This window comes from Lichenostomus cassidix, chromosome 4 (assembly GCF_008360975.1).
Source record: "Lichenostomus cassidix isolate B80296 chromosome 4, HeHo_3.0, whole genome shotgun sequence".
NCBI lineage: Eukaryota > Metazoa > Chordata > Aves > Passeriformes > Meliphagidae > Lichenostomus > Lichenostomus cassidix.
The window spans coordinates 22,957,150-22,970,042 of NC_139484.1; the positions used below are offsets into that span (position 1 = coordinate 22,957,150).

Consider the following 12,893-nt stretch of genomic DNA (forward strand, 5'->3'; position numbering starts at 1 on the left):
CCTCCAAAGGGTGAGGAGGGTCCTGCTCAAGCCAGCCCGATTCTTCCCGGCGGGGAGCCGAGCGCTACAGCCCCGGGCCCGCCCTCCGTGGGGGTGGTGCCGGCGGCGGCAGAGCGGCGGGCCGGGAGCGGAGGATGCTGCCGCTGCTTCTGCCGCTCCTGCTGCCGCTCCTGCTGCCGCTCCTGCTGCTGCTGCCGGCGCTGGCAGAGGGGCAGCGGGCGGCCGTGCTGCGGCTGGGGCTCCGGGGCAGCCCCCGAGGCGAGGTGAGCCCGGCTTTCCTCTCCCTCACCCTAGACGCCAGCCTCGCTCGGGACCCGCGCTATGTCGCCTTGCTCAGGTGAGCCGCCTCTCGTCCCTTTGGGCAAAGGAAAAAGGGTCTTGGGGAGGCGGGCCATTCCGCCGGGGAACCTGCAAGGGCACTGCGGGGCGAGCTGGGAGGAATGGGGAGCTCTCCAGCACTGGAACTGGGGTCGGGGAGGGACTGCTGGATCCCCTGTGGCTCGGGATTCACGAATTCCATCCGGCCAGGGTAGCGGGCGGTACCTTCCGCAGGTGCCAGCCGAGCCGGCCCGTTTGTACTCGGGGAAGGAGCGGCTGGGCTGGGTGGATGCAGGGAAGGGTCAGTTCGGGGATAAGTCTGGGAGAGGAGCTGCTTTGCGAAAAAAAAAAAAAAAAAAAAAAAAAAAAAAAGAAGGAAACTGAGGGAATTGCGGTAGTTTGGCCTCGAGAAATAGAGGCTTCGGGATGTCCTTATCGCTCTCTGCAGCCACCGCAAAGGAGGTTGTAGAGAAGCGTGGGTTGGTCTCTTCCAGGTAACAAGTGACTGGATAAGAGGAAATGGCCTCAAGTTGCACTGAGTGGGTTTAGTTTGGGTATTAAGAAAAATTTCTTCACTGAGAGGGTGGTCACGCACTGGAACAGGCTGCCCAGGGAAGTGGTGGGATCACCATCCCTGAAAGTGTTCAAAAACATATGGATCCTCCACTCCCGGTTTTCCTCTTCCCACCGCTTGCATGTTTTCCTCCTCACTGAGGTGGTGAGAAAGGTATCAACAGTTTTACTGGGAAGTGCTCAGGTCCTCAACCTTCAGCTCCAACCACACACCTTGGGGTTCAGCCCGAGGCCAGCCCTGCCACCATGAGGAGCGGGAAGTACTTGGTGGCTTCTAATCTGCTGTTTGTCACCAGGAGCAGATAGTGCCTAACACACCTGGCTTCCTCCGATGCCTCGTGTTTTCTGCCAGGGAAGGCTGGGTGTCGGTGCCACACATCCAGGGTGTGAGCAAGTCACAGAGGCAGAGATGAGTTCTATTGCTTTGACCAAGTCAACACCTCTCCCAGCAAGGACTCTTAATCTCCCTTGGGTACATAGGCGATTCACTTTGGCTGCTGGGGGTGAGAGATGGGACTGATGATATAAAGTCAGTTTTGTGTTCACCTTCTCACAGGACTTTAATGTTGGTGTTGCACAAACAAAACCAAAAAATCGAGGGGAGAATGATGTTTGGGACAAAAAATCCCAAACCTGTTTTGAAGTTTTGCCTTACTTTGCCCCCAAGGATTTGACTCCCTGCCCATGACCATGTTCTCTCAGGCATGTCCTCCCCTTGTTGCCTATTAGACATTCTCCTGGCTCACTTGTCCATCAGTGTCCCTCTTGCACAGTGCAGAGGGCAGGGATTCAGATCCAGCAAGGCATCAGCTGTGCCCTGAGGCTACAGGGCAGTCCCAGGTCACCTACTGTGGTGCATTCCTCAAAGTGCTTGCCATGTTTACCCTCTACACTGAAGTTATAGTCTGCATAAATATAGTGGCTTTCTGTTTCTTGACATTCCTTCCTCAGCAATTCCAAACTGCGTGCCCTGGCAACGGCCCTGTCCCCAGGTTTCCTGAGGTTTGGTGGCACTGAGACAGATTTTCTTATCTTTGATCCCAACAAGGATTCAACTTCAGAAGAAAAAACCCTCTGGGAGCTTCAGATACAGCAAGGTAAAATGGGCTTCAATGTGTTAGACTCAAAAACATCCTAGGCTTTGGAGCAAACTTTGATCCAGGCTGAAGATTCTGCAAAGGCACAGCAGCAGCACTGGGGCTCCTCCACAGGGTTAGCATTACTATCATCCATGGAGAGGAGGTCTGTGGAATTTCAGCATGGTTTGTGGGAAGAGCTCTGCCAGTGGGAAAGTGAGCCAGGTTATGGGGGAACTGGTGTCCTCCATGGCATCTGCTGAGACTCTCCCTTTGCTGCCCTCTGCTCCCTGAAGCAATCTTAGAACCTCCCACACTGCCTGGGAGGTGGTCAAGGTCAGCTCAGAAGTTGTGGCTTCATTAGGAAAATTAAGTAAGAGATGGAAGGAATAATCTGAGGAAAACAGAGTGTCTGATCTCTCTGTCTTTGCCAAAGCCAACGAGTTGGGCTGAGGGTGCAGCCTTGGCCTCCTGTCACTTTGACAGGGCAAGTGCAAACCTGCTGGACCACTGCCAAGTTCTTGAGCTCGGTATTTTCCCTTTGAACTTAGCAAAAGTGCATAAACTCTTAAAGAATTGTTTCAGGTGAAATAAGTCCTGTGTATTCCTGTGGCACATAGCACAATGGTGCAATCCTACACTACTGTAGGTCCCATAATGCTCGGTTTTGAAGTCAAGTGGTTCTTTTCCCCTTAAAACACTTTGCTAACTAACCACTTCCTGTTACTCTTCCTGTGCCTTCCTCTCTGGTTATGACTTATTCCTGGTTTGCATGCCAAGAAAAAACATGAAGGAAAAGTGTGTTATGACTCCTGCTGACCCTGCTGCCAGAGCTGTGTGGGGAAGTCAGCACTTTCCCCTGCACGAGGCAGGCAGTGCAGGAAGTATTGCCCTGCTCCTGCCCACAGCAGGGTGGACCATGATCCCTGCCACACCACTGCATGCCAGGATGGCTTATCTGCTCCTCAGGCATGGCAGCCCACATTTTGTCAGCTCACTGGAACAAGGGTTTCCGGATGGTGCTCCAGCTGAAATAGTTTTTTGGGGTCTGACTGCCACAACACCAGCTTCCAGAAGTCCAGCTCAGTCTTCCCCCATCCCCCTATCTCCATCACCTTAAATTGGAAAGTACACATTTTATACATAATATGTATTTATGCATCAAACCAGCCCTCTTTCTCTGTGTGGTTAAGGTGAAAGTAGGGGTGCATTTCACAGAAGAGCACAACCTGCTCTCAACCTGATCCTGAGGAGCTGTGCTTCCTCCCAAGGGATGCAGTCCTTTGCATGCTGGACCCTGGCTGTGGGGGTGAGGAATTAATTCCTATCAACCTTCTTCTGCCCTACAGAGGCTTGTGGCTCAAGGCCTGCATTTGCTGCTGTTGAGACGCTGCTGCTGGCCCAATGGCCCAGCCAGGAGAAGCTGATTCTTGCCGAGCAGAACCGGAAAAAGCACAAAAACACCACCATTACAAGTAAGACTTAAACAAGAGGATGCAATTCTCTGTCCTACAGTAAAAGGGACATAGGCTGTTAGGGGCTGAAACCACTGAAAAAGAAACATTTCGCCCACTTAGAAAAATATTCAGAGAACTCTTTTTCTACTGTTTGTCACTTCACATTTAATAATATTCAGGAGGAGCTGGGAGGATCTCAACACCTGCAAGATGTCATGTAGAGAGGCCTGACCTCTTCTGTCTGGCTGGGAGAGTTTGGCACATCTGCAGTATCAAGCTAAATAAATAGAGGCAGTAAAGATTGTTGCTTGACCAGAGCTCAACTAGCACACTCTAACCTTGAGATAAACCTCCCTCCTTTCTCCTCTGTGCAGAAAATACGCTGGATATTCTCTACAGCTTTGCAAACTGCTCAGGGTTTCACCTGATCTTTGGACTCAATGCCTTGCTGCGGAAGGGTGGCTTGCAGTGGGACAGCTCGAATGCCCAGGCACTGCTGGATTACTGTGCTTCCCAGAGGTACAACATCTCCTGGGAGCTTGGGAATGGTAAGTGCTTGTTGGCCAGGCCAGCTATCACCTGGAAAAGTAACACCTCAGGGTATGGGCTGGTCACATCAAATGTTTTGGATGATGGCACATAAAGGCAAGGTGATGTTTTATTAAGAGACATTTTGTCTTAATTTGTAAAGAGGGATTTCACAAGGAGACACAAAGAATGAGCAAATTGAGATGATTTTGCTGCTCCTACCAGGGCTTTGAGATGAGGTGAACAATGCCCCATGAGGTGCAGGATATTACCTGTGGGGACTGGCTGGGACAGGGTGCTGGAAAGCAGCACGCTGCATCCCCATGGCTTTTGCTTTCATGCTCATCACCTTCAAATATCTCACACACACCATGCCAGATCAGGTGCAGCGTTAGGGGACTGGTGCTTCCCATGTGGAATGAGCTGCCCTATTTTGTGCCCCAGAAACAGAGTGGGGTGTTGATGTGCACGTGTCTTCCCCAGAGCCCAACAGCTTCAGGAAGAAATCTGGCATCCACATCGACGGCTTCCAGCTGGGGCAGGATTTTATTCACTTACGCCAACTTCTGAATAACTATGCTCTCTACCAGCATGCCAAGCTCTACGGTCCTGATGTTGGGCAGCCCCGAAAGCACACGCAGAAACTGCTGAGAAGGTAGGGGTCTGAGGTGCCAGCAGGACTCCCTGGGGTGGGGCAGGTGTGGAGAACAGTGGCTTGTCTGCCTCTAGATGCAGGGGGTTGAAGAGGCATCAGGGCAGGGGTTGAATGATTTTTTTCCCTTGACTGAGGACAACTAAAATCTTATCTTCAGCCATAAGCTCCAGGCTTGAATGCTCAGCCAGGTGAAATTCAGCTGCTGGCACTATGGCAGTGGTCCACACATTTTTCCATTGAGCACTGACTCCAGGGCTGTGCTAACAAGGGCTTTTAGCCCGAGAAGCACCTGTGTGTAAAACAAACATCAATTAATTCTCCCAGCAAACTTCTGAGGCAGCCAGGCTGCCCAAAGCCTGCTTAAAAGCCATGGCAAGTGTGCTCCCTAAGCTTTCACCATCAGTACTGCTAGCTTGAGGGGAGAGGGGAGGGCTGTGCTTGGTGTTGCACTGGTGGCAGGGCCATGACCCATCACTGGTACTGCTAACTCCCTGCTCTCCCACTATTCCCTCTGGTTGCAGCTTCCTGAAATCAGGAGGGAAGGTGATCGACTCTGTCACATGGCACCAGTAAGTAGCACTTGCTTACCATGCTCACTACGATTACGGCCTCTTTTCTTTACAAAATATCAATTTGAACATCTCAGCAGAACAGGGGGGTGTGAAATACCCCTTTCTGCCATTCCTCAGGGACCTCTCCACTAATTTCTTTGCTCAGAATGAGAGATTAATTCATGTTACAGAAATGCTGAAGCCTCCAAAGGGTCTCACTTGGTGCAGAGACCCAAAAGCAGTGGTAGGGGGTTGGCACACAAGCACAGCAGCAGGGAATGCAATGTGTGCAAGATGATAATTTTGTTTGCTCTATTTATGTCTACTTGATATAAAGGAAAAGCCTTGCAGGTCTGGCTGACCCTTGTCCATGGAGGAGTGCCAGCAGCTCCTCCTGCTTCCTTGAGTTTATTCTCTGAGTCATTTCAGGCTCTCTCAGTGTGTGGATAACTGACCCTCAGATCCCACACACAGTGCAATCAGCACCAGCACAGTCCTGTCCCTTTGTTCTTATGCAGTGACTTTGATTTGTATGTTAAAAGTTCTCACAGGGGCAGTGGGGTAAGCTGGCCCCAGGGCCATGAACTCCACGTTTGTAGTCATTTCCATGTGAATGCAGTTTTCTTCCCAGAGTCAAAAGCAGGACATTGACATGTAGCAGTCAGATAACAGTGGGAACAGGTGAACATACTTATATATATGTATATGTATAAATACACAAATTATCTATGTATTTGGAGCTGCTAGAAAGGCATGAAAGCTGTCCTTTCCCCTTCCTGGGCTGTTATTTACTAATTTAGAATTATCAGGTTTTAACTTCCTCTTGTGGCTGGAAGGCTTCAGTGACTTCTGCTAGGACTGAGTGATAGCAGGATGAAATGCAAAAACCACAGGGATCCCAATTTATTTGGACAAACCAGACTTAAAAGCTCTTCTGCTCATGTTGGAGGGCAACTTTCATGCCATAGGGATGCCCACCTTCCAGCTGCCTCCAAGTGGCCAAAATATTCCAGCAGAGGGACCTATGCTGAGATCTGTTATTTTTTACATATAACTTGATACAGTAAAGCAAGTAATCACATAGGAGTATCAGACTTCTCAACAAGAGAAGATTTACAGAAGCTGGCTCTTGGTGATGATCTAAATGAGTAGATGCAAACAAACCTATTACTTCTGCTGGTGGAAATTTCATTTCCTGCCTCTGTCAAGGCATTTATATCTGACTGTCCCTTAAATACAAGTAACATACTTACACATTTGGAAAACAAAAAATTAAAAAGCACTGGACAGAAAAATTGTACTGTGGATAAATGTACAAATCAACTGAACACTTTCAGTGGTGTTTTGTACCACCAGTGGTATTTCTCCCTGATTTTGGCTATGTTTTTTTCCCCATTTTCAGTTACTATGTGAATGGACGGAGTGCAACAAGGGGTGATTTCTTGAGCCCTGAAGTGCTGGATAGCCTTGCCACAGCCATATATGAAGTCCTGGAGGTGCCTTGTCCTGTTCATTTATTCCTGTGTTCAGTTTCCAGGGGGTTAGCAGAGAATCCAGAATAAAGCACTATTTCTTACTAGCAATAAACAGGCATCCTCAAAGCTTGAGTGCTGCTGACATGGTAAATTAAAAAAAAAACCCTAAAAAGCTAACAATGCTAACAATAAATGAGCTCCAACAGTTTGCCGTGCAGCAATCATGGTGCCAGGTACATTACACACCTACAACATTCTCATTTATTGATGTAGTAATTACTCAGGGATGTAATTTATGGTCATTCCACCAACCTCCCTGCATTTTTTTTTTTTGAGATCCTGAGAACACTATAACTTAGAATGTAGCACTATTCAGCACAAGAATTACTGGATCTGGACTCTATTGATGTTTGTCTTGTTTTACATGTGTAGCAAGTTTGGGTTAGTTTATTTTGGGGGAGGGGAGATGTAAATCTACTTCTAGTCCTTTTGATCCAAATTTCTGTGACATCCCATCTCAGGGTGTCATCCCCTAAATGCAAACATCCTAAGTAAGCCTTTGGCTAAAGCACAAAATTTTATTTACTTCAGTAGCCGAAAAACTTAACTGTCATCTTCTTCTCTTCTTCCCTAATGCCACACTGGCCAGATTGTTGGTAGGACCGTGCCAGACAAGAAGGTCTGGCTGGGAGAGACGAGCTCTGCCTATGGAGGAGGAGCTCCCAGACTGTCTAACACTTATGTTGCTGGCTTTATGTGAGTACCATGTCCCAGGTGTGGGGAAATTACATATTTTTCTAGCTGAAAGGGGTTGCCCCACAGGAGGAACGTGGTTGCCTCGGGTTTCCTGGGGAGTGTGGGCAGTTATTTTCCCTCCTATAAGATATTATGACCTTTTCATAGGGCCTGGTGGGCCACCAAGTCAAAGTCTGGTCATGACAGGCAACCTTGCTTTTGGTGTGATGATTTCTCTCAGCCTTCAGACCCTTGGCCAGTTCAGGAGAATCCACTGCTGCTCCTAGTTTCCATCACTTGCAAACAGGGGAATGGAGCAACTGTTTCCACCAACTTGGACTTCAAGAGGTGGTCTGAAATTACTTTTTAATGTAATCAGTGCAAGACTTGAATTGAAATTAATTGTGTGATTTTAAGGAAATCAGTATCATGCACTAGTTTTTGCTTTCCTGCTTCCTGAACTTGTTGGAAGGGGGCCACAGGGTGCAGCTGAGGTCAGCAATTTCATCTGTGTGATATTTGCCTCATTTTTTGGCAGGTGGTTGGACAAACTCGGGCTTTCAGCCAGGCAGGGGATTGATGTGGTGATGAGACAGGTTTTCTATGGGGCAGGGACCTATCACCTGGTGGATGCCAACTTTGAGCCTTTGCCGGTATGTAAGAGGCTGCATTGTCAGGCTTGTTGCTTTGTGCTTTTTAGTCCCTCATTTAAAATACATTTAATTTGGACTGAAACTATATGCCTTGTTCCTGACCTACAGGCAGTACAGATTCTGACCAAGCCAATAACACTTCAGAGGCAGGGAAATCCAAACCAAGGCCCATCAGCTGTGGTTAGGACAGAAATGAGGAAGCACAGCAGTGTCAGAAGGCTGCACCTCCTTGCAGAGGAGTTGAACATGAAGGCTGATAGGAAAAGTAATTTCCTGGGCTTGTGGTGAGTCAGGAGAGAAACACAATGGTTTTCCTTCTAGGAAAACCTCAAAGGCAGACAGATGAGCTGCAGAAACTCTCTGAAAGTCTGGAAAGACATGGAAAAAAAGAGTCTGCAGTGGGCATCACCCTGCTCTGAGGCACCATCCTGGGGTGTCAGAGGTTGCACTTGTGACTGGGATTCAGAAATGAACCCTGAGACTTGTTCAAAAGTACAGTGCTCGTGAGAGTGGTTAAAGTTTTGGGAGCTTCTTCCTGGTGTTGTGCCTGTGCCTTAGGCACAAGCTTTTCTGTAGGAAGGGCAGCTCAGCTCACACACCTGCATTCAGCCCCCAGGTCCTCTGTACCCTGCAGAAAGGTGTTTCCAAAATGCAAACAATCTATCCCCAACAGAGCTCTGAGAGTTGCATGTGAAGGGGAAAATTACTCTAAGGTACCTTGTAAACACAGCTGCTCACAGGCAGGGCTTCCCTTTTAGCTATGGTGTTTGTGTGAATTTAAGTAGGTGTGGTGAAAAGCTTGGTCAAGCAAAAAGCTATGGGGGAAAACCCCTTGAAATGAGCATCAAAATGAAGGTTAGGTTAAGCACTGTGTGGAGCAGCAGGCATGTACACAAATGTTTCCATGTGTTTTTGTGCCTCCCAGGACTACTGGCTCTCCCTGCTCTACAAGAAGCTGGTGGGTACCAAGGTGCTGCATGTTGGCCTGGCAGGAGCTGACAAGAGGAAGCTTCGTGTCTACCTCCACTGCACAAACAGCCTCAAGTAAGCCTCCAGAAAAGGCAAAATATCCTAGAAACTGAGCCCCCAGCCAAACCCAAACACCATTTGGGACAGTGCAAGGTCACACATTATTTCAGTGAAACCTCCTTCTCTCCTGATCCCCACCATCACCTTCTCTTGCCTTGCAGCTCAAAGTACAAAGAAGGGGATGTGACACTGTTTGCCTTAAACCTCTACAACGTTACTCAACATTTGGAGCTACCGAATCACCTATTGAGCAAGCACGTGGATCAGTACCTCTTACTGCCTCATGGCAAAGAGAATATTCTTTCCAGGTAAGTGTGCAATTCCTCCCATCCCCATGGAAAAGACTGCTTAGGGTTAGAAGGTCTTTACAACCTCACCTTGTTCAATTTGCAAGGGGGGAATAAGAGGTTTCCATTTAGTCATCTGGGTTTTTTCAGTAAGATCTGACTTCTGTTAAATCAGGTCTCCTAAACTCAGGTTGCTGAAAGCTTGCTAAGTTATAAGGACATTTACTTGATGTTAATTTGGAAGTTTTTTCCTAGCAAGCATCAGGCCGCTGGACCAGCTGCTAAAGTCTTTTTTTTTTATTTTGCACAAGCACAGGTACATTGCTCTCCCAAGTGCTGGCTCCTGATTTACAGCAACGTGTTCAGGCTTTGTATGTTGATGGGGGTTTTTTTGTTGTCATTGTTAATGCATCCACAGGGGAAGGATCTGCTCTGTGGGCACAGAAAAATGTTAATGTTTTCAGGAGAAAAAGCAATTAAAATTTGTACTTTTCAAAGCCTGTTTTGCTATTGACCTCACTGGAAGAGTAAGAAACATGTACTTTTTGATGTGCTTGTGCTACCACTCTGAAGGAGTCCTTGCAGAGGGAGTTCTGCAGATGTCTCTCTCAGTGTGTGTACACACTCTAGGGAAATTTAGTTTGGCTTTGGGCTGAGTTAATGTTTACACTCAGGCCCAGAGCTGTTTGTGCTCGATGGCAAACAGAGCACAGCTGCCCAAACAGTCTCTCTGTCCCTCTCCAGGTCTATTGAGCTGAACGGCCATGTGCTACGGATGCTGGATGACGAAACACTGCCAGAGCTTATGGAAAAGCCCCTTGGTCCCGGCAGCCTGCTCAGCCTTCCAGCCTTCTCCTACGGCTTTTATGTTATCAAAAATGCCAAAGCTATTGCTTGCATTTAAGTGGTCAATACACACACTCAGGATAAATGTAAAGCACTTGGCTAGTAGGGAATTCTAATCCAAGAAATTCACGATTCTACCACGGGATTTAATTCTGGTAAGGGATGCAAATGTGGCAGCACTAGTATGAGTTGTGAGCTGGGGAAGACATAAGATCCTACTGGATAATTGGTATGTGAAAGATGCCTGTTCAGCTCCCCAGAGAATTATCCAGGTAGAGCAAGACCAGGCAGGGGCTGGTTTAGCTCATAATCTTTAGCTCAAGCCTGTCAAAGTGCTTGTGCATGGAACCCTTCTCCACACCACACACAGAGCCACATCAGCTTCTCACAGTGCCCAGGGCTCTGCCAGCCCACCACCACCACCTCCCTTCTCCCTCACTTTTCTGCAAGCACAGCTCCTAAAGCAGTTTCTTCAAAAGCTTGCTTTCAGAAACGATGAGCAGGTTTTTTATTTGAGCTGTGCAGCTGTGACTTTGCACTATGTGGAGAAACTTGAGAAAGGGTTGTGGTTGCTGAGAGCATCGTGGGGTGGAAAGTGTGGGCATGCAAAGCAACCCAGTGTCAGGGTGCTGCAGGAAGAAAGGCCTTGCAGAGAAACCAGGTCCTCCCTCAGATTTGGGGCAGCACCAAGCTAGGACAGTTCAGTCACAAGATGGAGCTGTGGCCACGTGCTTTCCAAAGGCAAGTTTTTGACACAGGAAATGCAGGCTTATTCCTGTAGTGTGATCCACCTCTGCTATCACACACTTCATCCCTGCAAGGAAAGGACAGGAGCCCACCAGTGCCCTGGCAAAACCTCTCTGTGCTCAGTGGGCTACATGGGGAGTTTGTGACTGCTCAACCTTCACCACCCCACAGGCAGTTCAGCTGGAAAGGACCTCCCTGAACCTACTCACAGGTAAAGCTGTCTCTGCTTTACACTCCCTAATGCACTCAAGTCTCTTCCATCCTCAAGGAAATGGGATAGGAAAGAGGCTGAGCAAACCACTCACCCCTCTGCCACCAGAGGGATGTCAGTGGCCTTAGAGCATTGTGGGGACAGAATTGCCCAGCCAGGCTCACATCCTTCCCACTGGGAAAGCAGCGATTTAGGCCAGAAATCTGTGTTGGTGGTGGCTTTGCTCCACAGCTGTGCCTTCCCCATGCACACCCTGCTGCAGTTTGTTGTCCAACCTGTCCACACAGGCTGCTGGTCCCCAGGGCAACAAAGGGCCTCAGATAGTACTTGTGGCCTCCTGCACATATTTATTTGCATCTACTTTTCTTGAAGATGTGTAGTCCACACCACTGCCAACACCTTATGATATTTTGAGCACAGCAGGGGAAAACAACCCCACACTACTGTACTTCCCTTTTTAAGCTTTAAAAAGATGCTACCAGCTACATGGGGTTTAACCCAGGGCAGGGAACCTTTTTTTAATCAGAGGACTTTCAAAACAGATGTACTTTTGTAGCTGGGATGAAAACTTGCACACTAAAAAGGTTATACTTGAGTTCAGTGTGCCAAAGGAGAGTGTGCATCCACAGAACAGATGCATTTTGCGAAGGGTTATGTATCAAAGGATAACACAGATCAGAAATGAGGCTGGCTGAGTTTGTTTACATTGTCCAAATTCCATATAAGAAGTAAAGAGAGCGTAAGACGGAGTGGAAAGTCTTACATACAGTTGGCATAAAGTTAATAATATATTATTATAAAAATGTAATTTACAACTAAAACATCAAAGTTATTATTTGCCTGGTAGCTTCTTTTTAGAACATTTCTAAAGGTTTTGTTTATTCCAATGCTTGTGAGTTTTGTACTTGAAGGTTTTAATTAAAGCGGTTCATACCAGCTTTTGGCAATTTTTAATTTTTTAAGACTCCCTTTTGACATACTGATACCAGAACACTCCCTACTTTTCTTTTGGTCATAATTACCCTAGCTTTGTTTGGTCATCAACAAGAGCATCCAAGTACACAGAAATGAAAGAAATCCTACACAGGTTGGTGTGTTTTCATTGTGGTTGACTACCATTGCAAAAGCCCTCCACCCAGCCTGACTCAGACCCGACACATGTGCTGGTGCTTGGCACACAGGAACTACCAAGAGGGGCACAGGGCATGCAAATGACAGCTGCACCCAACCATGCCTCCTTCTCTGAGCCTGGTTCCTCATGGTGGGGTGGGGAGGTTAGATTTACAGCTCAGTAACCACCCTTCTCTTTACAAAGTGTTGCACATCCAGCTGATAGCTACTGTGAGGTCTATACAAACAGAGCAGGAGGAATATAAGTGCAAGGAACAGGAATGATATTGGATCTCAGCACTCCAAGACAGCTATGGTCTGAAACACAGATAAACATCACCCTCACAGGACCAGTGCCTGCCCCACTCTTTATCTGTGGGGCCTTTTTTCATCTATGACTGTTGTAAACCTTGGGGATTGAATATGTGTGTGTACACTTGTTTGAGAACAGGGAGAACCATATCTCACACTCATTGCAATTAACTTTTGCCCTTTTGACTCTGGAGGTGGGATTACTCACATTGGGTTTGTTGTAAACCAGTTCCTGGAGTAAGTGGAGTAAGTTGCATCAGACTTTGGTATAGAGGATCATTTGCTGTACATGAAAATAAGGAAACTGATATCCTCCTTAGAGTCAAGGAC

General features: G+C 47.6%; 1 protein-coding gene across 1 annotated transcript; it reads left to right on the forward strand.

Moving 5' to 3' along the window:
* Positions 1–12,077, forward strand: HPSE (heparanase). The gene is made up of 12 exons (XM_085058262.1): positions 1–337; positions 1,843–1,988; positions 3,317–3,442; positions 3,799–3,972; positions 4,436–4,607; positions 5,129–5,176; positions 6,561–6,654; positions 7,283–7,389; positions 7,907–8,021; positions 8,947–9,065; positions 9,212–9,358; positions 10,082–12,077. The coding sequence occupies exons 1-12, from the start codon at positions 135–137 to the stop codon at positions 10,239–10,241; spliced, it is 1,611 nt and encodes a 536-aa protein (XP_084914388.1). The 5' UTR covers positions 1–134; the 3' UTR covers positions 10,242–12,077.
* The last annotated feature ends 816 nt before the right edge of the window (positions 12,078–12,893 follow it).